The sequence below is a fragment of the Neophocaena asiaeorientalis genome, unplaced genomic scaffold (genome assembly GCF_003031525.2).
Source record: "Neophocaena asiaeorientalis asiaeorientalis breed wild unplaced genomic scaffold, Neophocaena_asiaeorientalis_V1.1 scaffold11, whole genome shotgun sequence".
Classification (NCBI taxonomy): Eukaryota; Metazoa; Chordata; class Mammalia; order Artiodactyla; family Phocoenidae; genus Neophocaena; species Neophocaena asiaeorientalis.
Genome location: NW_020173124.1, coordinates 2,572,195 through 2,587,580, shown reverse-complemented (window position 1 = coordinate 2,587,580; position 15,386 = coordinate 2,572,195). Strand labels below are relative to the sequence as shown.

The window sequence follows — 15,386 nt, the reverse complement described above, 5'->3', positions numbered from 1 at the left end:
GGAAGCCTATAATCCTGTAAGCCTTAATGTGGTATAAAAACAACAAATAAATGCAAAGTGTTACTGTTATACATGCCTGCCTGATCAATGATTTTCACATATTGATCTATAAATGGAGTTGACAGTCTGTGTTGGCTGCACATTTTCCAAGCAGCGCTATTTTTGTATAAAACCAATACGGGCAATTACCTTTGTTTGAGATGCCAAGTCTTATCAATTCAATGTGATTTAGTGTCATTTTAATTAAATATCAGGATCCACTTCAGGACAATTTATACAAACAAAGCCTCAAACCTATCTATAAGCTTGATTTGAAGTAAACATGGACAAGTCCTACAGCCTCATAATATTTCTCAAAATCTCTGCTAAACAGAAGGCTTATATTTTTAGTAGCAATTTTTATGTCTGCCTTTTTAGCTAGCCACAACTTTGGCAAGTATCCTAAAATCACAGAAGTAAGAAACAAAGGAAAATTGTTTCCTCTTTTTCCTTATAATATATTAAAAAGAAAAATGAAGGAACGCTGTATGTTAAGAGAAGCACAAGGAGTCTTGTATGTTAATGTTTAGGAATGGCTTGACCTAAGTCTGCATCTGAACACTAATTAAAAAAAATATTTCCCTGTCCATGATGGCTATGAATGGAGTGATGCACTTCTGCAGGGTTTACAAGATGGAAATGGTGAATATTCATACACGTTGCTTCTTAAGACACCAGTATTAAATGCCGGAACTACTCCTGCCTGCAAATCCTATGTCTGCAGTTTCCTGACTTGGGCTATTTAAACTCTTCATTAATACCTATTTTCAAACTGTCTAGGAGGCTGGGCATCTCTCTTATAAATAACATCAAAGCCACATTAAACCTTTTGCATTAGCTCTTTGCTGGACTGCACATTAGCCTTTTTAGCCCTTAAAGAGGCACACTTTACTTGCCCCCATTTACGTTCACTAAGCCTTCTGCTTCTGTGTTTAGCACATTCAGGTAAATCAGAAGTCCACCTTTAAGAGGTCTCACTCCAATGCTCAGGGTGAGACAACAAATCACTGAGACCAAAGAGCGCTCCCTCCCCACCAAATGAAGGTCTCCAGATGGCTCTCACAGATACGCAATTTTCTTACTAACCATGTCATTAGATGTCCAAATTTCCCACCTCTCCAATATTTCTTAGAAAGCAAAGTGGCCTCTGAATTTTGAAAAGGCATTGATCTTATGAACCACATAAAAATGATTGTTTGGTGTTTAAAGAAAATGATGCATGCCACCAATAAAATACTAATGGAGTATTGATACCTGTTTTACTGGAATGCTTCCCTGCAGCACTTAGGCAATCAAAACTTTTAATTCAACAAGTAAATTCACCTGTGTTTGCACAGCTTAGGGTAGAATAAATGTTTATATTGGCATTTCAAAATACTCCTCGATTTAAGATACCAAGAATACAGGCTCTTATGACATGTATAGGAGAATTTTATATTGTGTTCTGAGTTCACAGTCATATTAACATTTTTAATTAAGCAAAATTTTAAGAGGTCTTTATGAATTAATGACAAAATTATACAATTGATTTGACCCTAGAATATTTGTATCATGTTTTTGTAATAAGTGAAATCATGGAAATGTGTAATACCAGATTTTTGTGTTATTATATACTCTGATAAGTCCATATTAGATTTGTAGAATTGATATGCAAGTGACAAGTAGTATATATATGCCATATATATTAAATAGGATGCATAATACATATATAGTCTCTAAGTACTCAATTCTTTTCTGTACAGATTAAATGTATCACTGTTACAGCAAGCCATACCACATGTGAACTTGTGCACACATTTTTAGTGTGCATTTCCTCCCACTTCTCCTAAGTTCAAAATCTCCCCCTTTGACCTTACCCCAACCTCCAACTTCTGAAAAATCAAGTTCTTAGTTTAGCTTGAGCAGATATCTTTAACAGGCTTGTTTGAATAAATATGCCAAAATACTTTACATTCTGTCAGTATCTAGTCAGAAAATTGTGCATGGAAAAAAAGAGATGAAAAGAACTGAGACAGAAAGAAAATTAGTGCCATGGCAAGCTTTCAATACAGTATCTCTGAGCCAAGTTTTCTCGGTGAAATGACATATCCTCACTAAAATACCCCTTTTATATAATTATGCACCAAGCACACATAACCAAAAGTAACTTTTATTTTTGTTCCTTATCGAGGAATACATATTGCCGAGGCTAAGAATGCGGAAACAAAAGCTGGGATAATTATAGCTAATTTAACTTTGGAAAACTCTGATTCTCCAGCAGTCCAGCATATAACCGCCCAAACTAAAGTTATGTAACAAGGTAATATCAACAATGAGAAACTGCATGATAAAATCCTGCCCAAAAGTGAAAAATGCTAATTTTGTCTCATTTAGCAGCTGGATACAGAAATGCTCATTAGTTTTAAGAGGGTTAATCCTTTTAACTTTTGCATATTGATATGCCAATTATGCCTAATTGTACAAGAGGCATCAGTCAAGGTAATAGTGCATAAACACATGAAAGTTATTAAGTACATCCCAACATGTAATAAAGTAGGTGTTAATTGGTAGCTGAGTTCTGCGGGCTATTGAGGTGGATAATTCATTGAGAGATGGATCACTTGTAATTTCTCTCCATAATTCCTTTTGCAGTCTCATGCTGTGATGTTTTCATGCTTGTCAAAAACAACTGCGGCATAGTGCCTTTTGTTAAACACAGCCAATAAAATATGTTAGGCATCATTAAATATACTTAACTTTTAAACTTTTCCAAAGGTACAGTTCTTATGATAATACATTATAGAGATTCCAATAATTTACTCTAACCATTGTCTCAAGTTCATGGTTGAGGAACGTTTTAGCAGGTTTCAACGCCAAGTCAGGCTGGCCGTGTTGTGCCTCCCAGCAGATAATACTTTTAAATGAGAAAATAAAGAAAAAAAAAATGCATCTCTCAGTACCTTAACTAGGGATATGTTTCTCGCTTTCAAAATATAATCACTGGCTTCCTCATGCTAAATTTGTCTATAATACCTGAAGAAAGGATGATTAAAACCATACATTTCTCAGGCTCCTGAGATCGTTGTGGGTTAATTTTGCACTTGAAATTCGAGTGAAAAACAGCGAATAAATATAATCGGTAACATGCTACTCAGCAAGTTGATCTCATTTAATAACTCAGTTAGGGAGCTGAATATTTCATAGGCCCCTATGATATTAACAGAACACTCAATTAATAGCTCACATGTTACTGCAGGGTGACTGGGACTCACAGCCTGTCCCCAGCTAACCTATTTCTTGCTCTTGCTCTCACTGTGAGAAACAAAATAGATCCGGGGTCCAAAAGAGTGGCTAACATTGCATAAATAATTTTGTAACATCCTATGGCCTCAGCTGCAAGTTACCACCATTATGGAAGAAAATTAACCAGAGGAGACTCATTGCAATCAGTGTGTTTAGTGGCTCAGGATGCGTGCAGGGGCAGGGACACAACTGGCAGTAGAGTTCATCTCTAACTATTTTATTTCAAATCTTCCTAATGACACATTATGGAGACAAAATGGCTTCCTCTCCAAACCTTAAATCTCCACACCATTTCAACTGTTCAAGCTCATACCAAATCAAATTGTAATTTCCAATATCATATATTGTTGGGAGATTTTAAGGAAGAGATTTTCACTTTTTTAAAAGATTTTTTTCTCAGTTTATTCTTAGCTAATTTTAGCCTCTGGCTTTTCAAAGTGATGTACTGTATTTGGAAGTACAAACACCACATGCTAGCATAACCTCATTATTTTTACGACACTGAAGCATGATAGTGGAGGCCCTTAAAATGAGTCAAAGGTGCTCTTCAGTCTAGCTCCAAATCCACTTTATCACTCTGGATTAAGCCCAGCTCTTCTCTTGCAACTGGGGATATAATTATGACTATAAGTAGGCAAGATAAAATGCATTACAAAAACAGTTTTCTCATGCACATTAGGAAAACAAATAAAACAAGGCTAATTAGCTTTTTTTTCCCTCCTTTTACAAAATTCTATATATCAGGGAACTTGTGGTATTTGACTTACAGGTTCAGTGACCTTCCCAACATCGGTGAGGATCATGGATTTACTTTGGCTCAGCCTGCTGTGGTGGCTGTTGGCATTTTTGATTCTCATTTGCACAGCTCCAGTGCCTTGGCGGGTGGGATTCAGTGTTTCCACAGAGGTATCAGAATTTGTAGACTTCTGCATATTACAATGTTATCCTGATGAAATATAAAAGCATTATATTATTCTAAGTATATGCTTTTCCATGAAAAACTCCTGGTGGAGTGCATATCCTTATACATCATTAAAGTACAAAAATGAAATAAAGTCTCCGCCTCTTTGAGTGGTGAAGAAGAAGGTAGTTACTTTGTAGTGCTTTTATCAATTGGACCTCTGTATTCTGACGGTACTGTATACGTGCCAGAGGATTTCAATTCATAGATAGCACACTCAAATTCTGTGTAGTTTTTTAATTCGATGAAGGAACTCCTAATGGCAATATGATATGGTCTCCCTTATATAGAAATGATATTGCATCTTCCGGGTATATGCTCTTTTCATTCACAACGTCTTTGATCTATCACCCACCCCATCCCAACCCACCTCCAGACACTACCACCAGCAGCCTTTTTTGGTGAACAAAAAACCCCTGTGAATAAGGTCAAATTTAAGTGTGTAAAATTGGAGGAAAGCAAGCTGGTCCCATTGACTATCAAATATGTCGGCTTGGCCTCATTAGCATGGTGCAGAGTCCCAGTCACCACCCCCACTTGCAATATCCACAGGGAAAAATTAAAATTCCTTTGTCCACTGCCATCTGCCAACTGAACTAGATTTAGTAGCTTAGTTGGATATAATATTTATGAAGACTATGAAGAAACAGAAAATCAGCACATCGACACTATTTATTTATTTATATTTATTTTAATGGAAGGAGTCTGATTCAGGTAGGAAAATCCAGTGTGGGCAAATTTTAAAGGAGCGGCTGTGAGAAAACAATAATTCAGAAAAAGAAAACAAAGGAAATAAATTGGGTGGGTGGACCAGGAGGGCTTTTAGTTGCTTCCCAAATCCATAATCCTTTTCAGCTGCTCCTCCCCACGAGTTCCTCAAATGAATACATCTACTCTTTTTAAATAGGATATTTGCAATGCAAATATAGCTTCAAAGCTTCTAGAAACAGACCCTCTTCTAGCCTGAGTGTCCTCTCTGTGTCTCACCCATATAGACATTTCATAGCTAGCCTAGGCATGTGGGTACAACATTAGAAAAAAATGTCACCAGTCAGTTATAGAAGCCAATATAATCCAAAAGAAGGATTATATTTTAAGGAGCCAACTGTTTTGGTACCTCTACCTGACTGGACGGACAACGGGGCTAGAATCACGGTAATGTTCAAGTTGAGTGGATACTAAAAGGATTAGAAAAGAATAAAAGCATTTTAACGGGAGGAAAAGTGTTTCCTCATAATTGAAACCAGTTAGGCAACTGAGTGATATTGAGTGAGAAAAGAAGTTAATATTTATTGAGTATTTACTATGTGCCAGGCAATGAGCCGGTTTAATCCTTACAAAGTTCCTGTGATACTGACATTAAACTCATATTTTTATAGTGGAGAAAAATGAAGATCAGAGTGACTAACAATTTTCTTAAGGACACTGGGCAGCAAGAAGTGAAGGAGTATTTATTTTATCCGCCCACCCCCCACCGCCGACCCAGATGTCCATCAACAGATAAATAGACAAATTCTAGTTTATCTACACAATGAAATATTGCTCAACAATAAAAATGAATGGATTACTAACGCATGCAACCACATGGATGAATTGTAAATTCATTGTGCAGAGTAAAAGAAATGAAGCCCCCCACCAAAAAAGTACTCATTGAGTACTTACGATTTCACTTACATAATATTTTTGAAAATGCAAACTAACATAAAATGAGAGAAAACAGATTAGTGATTGCCTAGGGACAGTGTGGACTCTGGATACAAGGAAGCTTTTGGGGGTGATGGATATGTTTGTTATCTTGATTGTGGTGATGGTTTAATAGCAGTATACATATATTAAAAATGATCAAATTGTACACTTTAAACACTTGCACTTTATTGTACTTCAGTTATATCTAACAAAGCTGTTTACAGTACAGTTATTAAGAATTCCTTAACCAATTTATTTTGCTACTTATTTTATTTTAATTTATTTTGAATATATTCATTTTCATAATCATACATGAGTGATATATTTTAAAAACTTATCTAATTGAGAATAAGAGAGCTCTTTTGACAACATTTGAAATAAAAATTTGAATAAAAGAAAGAAATCTTATCCCCGCTATTCCACGGCAATATGATGACAGCTACATTAATAAGAAGGACTTTAAAATGTATCAAATCTGACCACTAATGTATGCATAAGGGATCTTACCTCTATATCTAACTAGAATAAGATAGGGTTTTTTATATATAAATGTGTTTTGAAAAGTAAATGCAATCGGGCTTCCCTGATGGCCCAGTGGTTGAGAGTCCGCCTGCCGATGCAGGGGACACGGGTTCGTGCCCCGGTCCAGGAAGATCCCACATGCCGCGGAGCAGCTGGGCCCATGAGCCATGGTCACACAGCCTGTGCGTCCGGAGCCTGTGCTCCACAACGGGAGAGGCCACAACAGTGAGAGGCCCGCGTACCGCAAAAAAAAAAAAAAAAAAGTAAATGCAATCACATGCAGATGATATATAAATAGTTATTTCTCCACGTACCCCAGTACAGGATAAACATTTTTGGTTTTATTCTGTGTATTATTTATTATTGAGGTCTTCAATTTTTCTTAGCCAAGAGACATTATTTCAAAATAAAGCAAATCTCTGGATTTTTTATATTTATAAAGACGCTACTAATAAAAGCATGAGTTTTTTCAGAGTATATTTCAGTGGATGAAGTAAGGATGAATGAAAGAATGAGAATCTAGGTACCGTGATTGTAATGGAGGCCTTGGATTCATTATAATCAGACTGGTTGCATAAAAAGAGCCTATGATGACTTCTAGTGCAGCACTGTTTCTAATGGCCACCTTTGTGACCTTGAACAAGTCCGTGGACCTGTTTCATCACTGGAAAAAATTGATAGTGAGGGGGCATGGGCAACTAAAAGGATTGCTATGATCTGTAGGCTCCTTTTCACTTCTGATACTGTTGTGTAAAAGTCTGGGAGCTCAAGAAGTATTACTGCATATTTACAGAGCTCAGTAGTTTTAGGTAGTTTTAGCAACAATGTAAATGCTTTGGTATGATCTGATGCCCAAGGATTTGAGTGAGGGTTGAGGGGATCTATGATTAAACAAATAAATCTTTTCTAAAAAATGTGGGTTCTCCTTGGAGTACATTGAAGTCTTGATCTTCCAAATTATTCATTAGATTCAAAACTCTAAGGTGGTGTGTTTGTAATACTGGTAAGAGAAATATTCAGGCTAAAGCCACTCTCTTCTGACCAAGAGCATAAAGCCACTGTATTTACATAGCCCCACCAGGTGCCGTTTATACGGCATGTTGTTTCTCAAACTCTGAACAAATTTCAGCGTCAAATCAACATTTGCATTCTTGTATTGATTTGACAATTAACCCATAATTTGCCTGGTGATGGGTTACTGTCAAAAGGCTGGATTAATTTTAAAAGCCTCTTATCTGGCTTTCCCATCTGTTTTCTCGAGGACAGTCTACAGAAAAGAATTTCAAAATCTTCCTCCTTCAGATCTTTCTTTTAAGCTGATCTCTCCCCCACCAATGTTAATGTTATTTCTCTTTTCTCACTCCTCTAGCCATCACTTCTTTTCCCAACTGACCTCATCTTCACTTTTTACTGATACTCTATTTATTGCACTCAATTTTTTCTCTTTATTCAGCTTTTTTTGTATTTTGTTCTATCAATGGCATTCACTTGATACTATTCATAGTTATTCTCATGTTTGCAAATATTTGGTGGTTTTTGATTTTGCAGAGCACCACGTTGCTCTGAGGAGAATACAGAAAATGACACAAACCTCTTTCTACCCACAGAAAATAAATTATCTGTTTAACATTTACTGAGATTCTCCTGAGTGGCAAGGCACTACATTAGAGGCTGGAGATAACTCTTTTTTGTGTTTTTGGTTTTTGTTTGTTTGTTTCAACCAACTGTTTTACAGTAGTTCGGTGAGTGTGATAAAGAAACAAATCAATAATTAAATAAGACTAGAGTGGTGCCAGGTGGGGAGAGAAGCAATGACATCAGACCACAGTAGAACTGGGAGGTGTGGAGAGAGAAAGTCCACAAAAGATCAGCTGACGCTGGAGCTAAGTCAGGGCAGGTTGGGCATTTCGGGCAAAGGGCTCAGCAGTGCAGAGGTATGCAAATAACTGTGATATTATAGAGTAGATACAGAAATATGTCATGAAGAAAAACTATAGTACCAAGGAAATTCAAGGAAAAGGTAAGCATTGGCTTTCATGAAGAAAATGGCATTTAGCCTCAGTGTGGGTGAATTTGATCATCTTTCTATCCTCTTATCGGGCTGAAGGGTTAACTGAGAGCCTAATCCCTTCTAAGCCCACCAGTGCTGTAAGAGGCCGGTATTCTAGACACTCTGAGGGAGAGAATTTGGGAAGAGGGCTTTCCTTGGCATAATACACAAATGTCTTGTGTGGATGAGTTGAGTGCAAAACAGAAGGAAGCAGGACCCCCTCACCCCAAGCAGGAACTGAGGAAGGAGGGAGGACAGAGGAGGAAGGAAATCTAATGGCCAGAAATGACAGCTGTGTTGGTGGCTGTGAAACTTCTAACTGCCGTACTTGTGGGTTCAGAGATGATTTAGTCTTATTCATCCTGTTAGAAACCTCTCATAGCTGGTGGATAAGGCTGTTTTAGGCCAATTTTGCAAGTTGTATTCGGACCCCACTTACAGTTCATTCTCTTTACACTCCAACTTTCCCATTTTCTCCTCACCTGCACCCTAATACTCATGTTTTCTTCCACAGTGCACACTATGATCCTTTTCACGTTTTGGCTGCTAAAGCCCCCCACTGCAGCACCTACTTAGGCCCCATCTCATCTACAGGGTCAACATATCTGAAATTCCATCATCCATTCTTCCTTACATACATCTTTTTACTTACATCCATCTGCTCGGTGAATCACTTAGATGTATATATGGGAGAGGAATGATTAAACTAATTAACACACTGCCATAAATGATTAGTCAGACTTCCCATGAACTCTCAGGGAATCATTTACCTGAATCTCATACTGGAATCTCCTCCGGCTATGTAGGAAAATATCTTACAGTAGAAAACCTTTGATTACTCTACTTTGTGTGTGATCTTAAGTAAAAGTAGAGGCAGGTAGCATTTGTGACTAGGGATAGGATATTAGCATTGCATTCTAGTAAAGGGTGCCTCTTGGAGTTGTGGGACGTGATGGCCCTGCCAGGGTGCTCTAGTTTTTGAGTCTTTATGAAAGAAGGTTCTAGGGGAATAAACTCCAATATAAAGTCTTCCCAACCCTGAGTCAAAAGAAACCCTCAAGGGTTTCTGCGCACCCAACACAGGGGGCCTGGGTTCGATCCCTGGTCAGGCAACTAGATCCCACATGCCGCAACTAAGAGTTTGTACGCCTCAAATAAAGATCCTGCATGCTGCAACTAAGACCCGGACAGCTAAATAAATAAATAAATATTTTTTTAAAAAAGAGAGAAACCCTCAAACCCCAGGGTCCATCATAACTTGCTCCCAGCATCAGGGAGTGAATATAATTCCAGGAACCTAAGTATCAATTTCAGAATATACTCAGAAAGGCAATGAAGAGTTCTAATCTGTGAGTCTTTCTGAGTTATTATTCCAAGAATATACACAGGGTTTTGAAATCATATTCTGTTGTTCCACCTGTATTTTCATTTCTCATTGACCCTTAACTTTCTAGATTTGGTAGAGGACTTGTAAAATCAATAATACTTTTGTATGCTTATTTTATGCAACTTCGTAACATTTTGTTAACTATAAGTCATATTAAGTTTCATGTGATCTACATGCTTATTCCGTATTTCTCTTGTTCTTTCATAACATATCATCTAATCATCATCATCATCACCATTGTTACCAAATTCTACTAGAAAAAACATTGATGACATATGCATTTATATTCTTACAGGAGGCACACAGAAGCATGGTGAATGACTAATGACAACACATTCGTTCATTTTGCATGTGTTTAAAATATCCATTTGATTTTTACAAAACTCTCCAAATAAATATCCCTGAGTTAGAAGTTGAAATGTAAATCACTTAAGACTGGCTTCACAATTTCTGTAGACTTCCTGATTTTGTATGTACCAAGAGAACAGCAAGAATAGCTTGTGATGTTACACTAGTTCCACTTTCAATACTGTTTTAAAAACAGGAAACAGTGATGAGAATGCACTTCATAAGAGCCACACAAACTTTGGCTCTGCTCAACAGACTTGGCTCAGTGATATTCTGGGCCTGATTCTCCCACTCACACTGCAAATACCCAAATAGGAATGAATGTGATATTTCATCTAATCATAAATTTCAAAGCTGCTCTGTCAATTATTTGTTGCACTCTGTTAATTACACTAAGGCTCAGCAGCTTGCCCTTTTGAGGTAGAAAGTGTATTTTTGACACCTTTTTCCCATCAGCAACATTAAAATAAAAATATATTAAGAATTATTTGAGTTAGTAGAAACTGAATAGGCACTATGATATTATCTACATGCTACAGAGCAGAGAAAATTGAAGTTCAAGGATACAGACTCTTCCCCAAGGTGCCACAACCTGTTCAAAGTAGTCCCAGGACAGAGCTCAAGGCCTGCATCTCCAAACATCCTTGCTTTAGTCATAGACCGCCAAGTCAAGTGGCAACTGTGTCTGGAAAAACAAGGTAACAAGAATTCCAAAGGAAATCTGACAGAGATCAGGTAGATAAAATGATCAAAGTGCATCCATATTAAGTATAGATCATGTAAGTCTTTCTATTTAATCATTTATAAATGTCCCTGTGCTTTCTGACAAAACAATAAAGACTGAATAAATATTTGCAGAATATAGAAATGGAAAACAAATATAGAACCTAGGTAATGCCAGAGTACATAGCTTAGGAAAGCATTATCAGTAGGAATGTCTTTGACCTAATTTAGTTCTTATTTTAAAAAGAATATGTATAACTTGCTCTGCCCAGTGGTTCTAAGGGCCAATGAACGATGGATATTTCATAAGTTAGAGGCTGCAAAGAAGCAATGCTTTTCATACCTTTTGAGGCCAACATTAAAGTATACTTGGAAAATCATATAAAATTTTAAAAAATATGAACAATACCATATTTCCATTTCAGATAACCCTTTTCTTTATTTCTTATTTTTAAAAAATGACCGCATTTTTGACCACCTTGCAATTTAGCAGGGCTCTGTGTTCTAACAATAGAGAACATCTCCCTGGAGTTTCAGCTTTCTTCAGGTGCTTAACATTTTTTTTCTCTGAATAGAAGGACTCTCTTGCCTGACATGGATTCTCACTAAAGACTTTGTGAGGAGAACTGTCTCAGAGATAAGCACTGAGTGTGCCCCAGTGTTTTCCCATTCCATGGGTCTTAGCCTGGGTTTTCACTGTGTGGCAGTGAGCTGTCTGGTCACCACCAAGGTCCTCTCTGCCTTAACACACAGGAACCCTCTGTGGCAATATGACCCCATTCCCTTTCCGGAATGTGTAAGATGAGTTGCTTCTCCAGGTCTAGTAAGAGTGTGTGGAAACTCCACAAATGAATATGATATTGGAAACTCATTTCTGTCCCCTGGAAAGGTCTTCTACTCATCTGTGGTAGAGCACGGTCTGTTTGTTCCCCTGTGGAAATGACTTGTGGCAGTGGTAGCTCCAGTAACGTGTGGCACAACCTCTGTGCTACACTTGCCTGACAGGTCAGTAATTAACTTGCATTGCAATTGTTTGCCGTCTCCACCAGAGCATCCATTTACCAAAATAACATTTTAATTTCACTTTCTTCCCGGTTCACTCTCCTTTTCTTTTTTCCTTGTGGCTTCTACATCTCTATTAAGTCTAATTTCCCAGACCACTTTCAGAAGCGGAGAGAGTACAATAAAATTCAGTTTCAAAAATGTCAAATATAATGAGAAAGGAAGATCACAGTAAAGGAATTTGACCATAGCCACCCCATTGGGTAACACTGTCTTTGACTTTGGCAGGTATTATATATAGGAAATGTGATAATAAGGCTTTGCATTTAGTTAACATATATCAGGAAATCTGGGTGATAGACTGCATTTACTGACAAAGTCTGGCAGATCATCTGCATGGATAAATTGTAATACAGTTATTGTCATTGCATATGGGTGTCCTAAATGGTAAAAATGACAAGTAAAATATAAAATATGCTTTAAGTAGAATAAGTACTGACCAAAACTGTGTGGTAGGCCACCTTGGTATCTTGTTGCTTCCTCTCATCCCCTGAGCACCTTAGCCCATTAGTCTCCAACCTACTGGGAGCAAAGCAACTGGTTTTATATTTCAAATAATTATTGAGCCTCTACCCTGAGAAACTGACTTGCTAGGTCCCATAGTTTCTACAAAAATTGTTAAGAATTCTGGGGTAGAGTTAGACATAAGCATGCTTGCTTACAATGAAGTCTGATAAGAGTGCAATGGAGAATGCGACTGCGGGCAATTTCCAGGTGAAGGTGACATTGAACTTGATGTTGTATGATAAATAGGATCCAAAAGGCAGAGAAGGGATATCAAGGGCAGTGCAAGCTGAGATCACAAGATTTCAGGAAAAGCAAAGTGAACATCCACAATAAATGATAGAGTGGGGGTGGCTAGTTGGGAAACCTAGGGAGAGATAGTTGATTAGGGCCGGATTAGGAGAAACTTGCAGCTCTATTAAAAAAAGTGGGCTCTTGGGTGGCACAGTGGTTGAGAATCTGCCTGCCAGCGCAGGGGACATGGGTTTGATCCCTGGTCCAGGGAGATCCCACATGCCGTGGAGCAACTAAGCCCATGCTCCACAACTACTGAGCCTGCGCTCTAGAGCCCATGAGCAACAACTACTGAGCCTGTGCTCTACGGCCCATGTGCTGCAACTACTGAGCCCACATGCTGCAACTACTGAAGCCCGCGTGCCTAGAGCCTGTGCTCCTCAACAAGCCACCGCAATGAGAAGCCCGCGCACTACACGAAGAGTAGCCCCCGCTCACCGCAACTAGAGAAAGCCCACGTGCAGCAAGAAAGACCCAACGCAGCCAAAAAATAAAAAATAAAATAAAATAAATTCTAAAATAAAATCTTAAAAAAAAAAAAGGGCTCTTATAGATTCCTGGAAATGTTGATGACTTTGTTTAAGGCATAATCCCTTCCCAAAAGACTTGTTGGAAAGGATCCAGAAGAATGGATCTCCAGCCACTGAGGCTGCACAATGAACAGGAGCATTCTCATGGGATGCTTCTTAATTAACTTTAAATTAGAATAAATATCACAGCATCTATTTGTAAACACTAATCTTATGAAAAGAGCACCCCATGACCTGGGGGAAAAACTTCAGGAACCTCACTTTGAACTTCCAGGTACATGTTTAATGCTTCTTGTTACCAATCAAATAAAGAGAAAGGTAAAGGCTTCACCGGAATGACAAAATGAAGCATTTACGGAAGGGAGGTCTAAGGGTACAATTACATCTTATTAAGGGCATAAAAGAAAATAAAGTTAAGATTAGTGAAACTGCTGCTGAATTTCCCTCTGGTGATCAGGTAAGCAGTAAAAAATAGAAAAGCAAATAGGAACAAAACGCCTGCATTATTGTAATTATGTTCAGGCAGCATAAGAAATTTTATGAAATGGCAATCTCCTTAGATACACAGGAGAACCATAAGGGGCATAAGTAGTGCAATCTCTTCTCTGTTTCCTCTGTCAGTTTTGAACTAATCTAGCAAGAAATGCTGAGCCATTTTCCGCCTCTTGCATACAAGTATCAATTAAGGGAAAACAGGGTGACTATCTTAGGGCACTGGATGATGAAATGTCACTTAAGGAGAAAACATCAGCTGTAGAAGAAGTTGTTCGGCAGCCACAGAATTAAAAAACACTGGCAAAACAAGCAGTCTCACCCTCTGGGACAGGGCTCATTCTCTGATCTTTGTTGGAAGAGTATCAAGTGCACAAATATACATTTCAACTTGCGATTGCTTGTTTCCTCCAATTTCATGTTCTATAGTATTTATTTCCTAAAGTACATGACTCAGTTGCAAAGCCCTTTTACCAAGCAGATTAAATCTAATCACACATTGATTGCAATACACCAGGTTCCCTCCATCTCCATCTTGGCCTGCCCAAGTTAAAATATGAGGAAGCTGCATATTGCGTAGTGTTTGACAGTAATTAACGGGAGTCAGTAATTGACAGTAGGAAAATGTGGATGACATTTGTTTTATTTAGCAAATTTGTTACTGTATCCAATTAGTCTTTCCCTAATGCTCATGTCTTCAAACTCTGAATTGACTGAATTATATTTCAGTGCCAAAGGGACCTGTCTGAGAATGGGACAGTAATATAGTCCACTGTTGTGACAATGACAGCACCATTAAGATAAAACATTTCAGCATATCTTTTAAAATGCATTTAAAAATTCGTTTCTCTCTTGCTCAATTATATATGCATAAAATACATTTTAAATAGTTTTTGTGTTTATGTGTGTGTATGTATACGATTGTGTTTGCATATAAGTTCAATGAATTGTCACAAACTGAATGCACGCTCCTGTAACCACACCCAAATCAAGAAACTCAACATCATCAGCACTCCAGAAGCCCTCTGAAGCTCCCTTCCGGTCACTACCCACCTCACCCCACCAAGGATAATCAACATTCTGTCTTCTTAGTTTTGCCTACTTTTGATCTTTATATAAAAGGAAACTTAGAGTATATACTTTTTAATTGCTGGGCTTATTTCACTCAAATTTTCATTTGTGTAGCTGATTGCTGTGTGATATTCTTTGGATGCACCTGTGCAAAACTTTTGCTAATTCTTCTATTAGGGTGTTTGTGCTTTTCTTACTGATTTGTAGGAGTTGTTTTTATATTCTGGATACAAGTTTCCTTTTAATATATATGTTGCAATAATGATCCTTTTTTTCATTTGTAAGTTGCTTTTTACTTTCTTACTGTAGTATGTTCATTAGTAGAGGTTCTTAGCTTTAATATATCCAATTTATCATTTATCTCCTTTTACGATTAGTGCTTTTTTTGTCCTCTTAAGAAATTCTTGCCTAATCCAAAGCTACAAAGACTATTCA

The 15,386-nt window shown here is 37.7% G+C and overlaps 1 protein-coding gene across 5 annotated transcripts in view; it reads right to left on the bottom strand.

Moving 5' to 3' along the window:
- ARHGAP15 (Rho GTPase activating protein 15) overlaps positions 1 to 15,386 on the bottom strand; it is a 616,446-nt gene that overhangs the window by 582,864 nt on the left and 18,196 nt on the right. For 2 of the 5 annotated variants that reach the window (XM_024744104.1, XM_024744108.1), the window contains exon 2: positions 4,089 to 4,267. In XM_024744104.1, the coding sequence (XP_024599872.1) occupies positions 4,089 to 4,253 (165 nt within the window). In that variant the 5' untranslated portion in view covers positions 4,254 to 4,267. Of the gene's footprint in view, positions 1 to 4,088; positions 4,268 to 10,867; positions 10,961 to 12,500; positions 12,580 to 15,386 lie in introns of all 5 variants that reach the window. The other 3 variants (XM_024744105.1, XM_024744106.1, XM_024744107.1) reach the window with 3 other exon arrangements.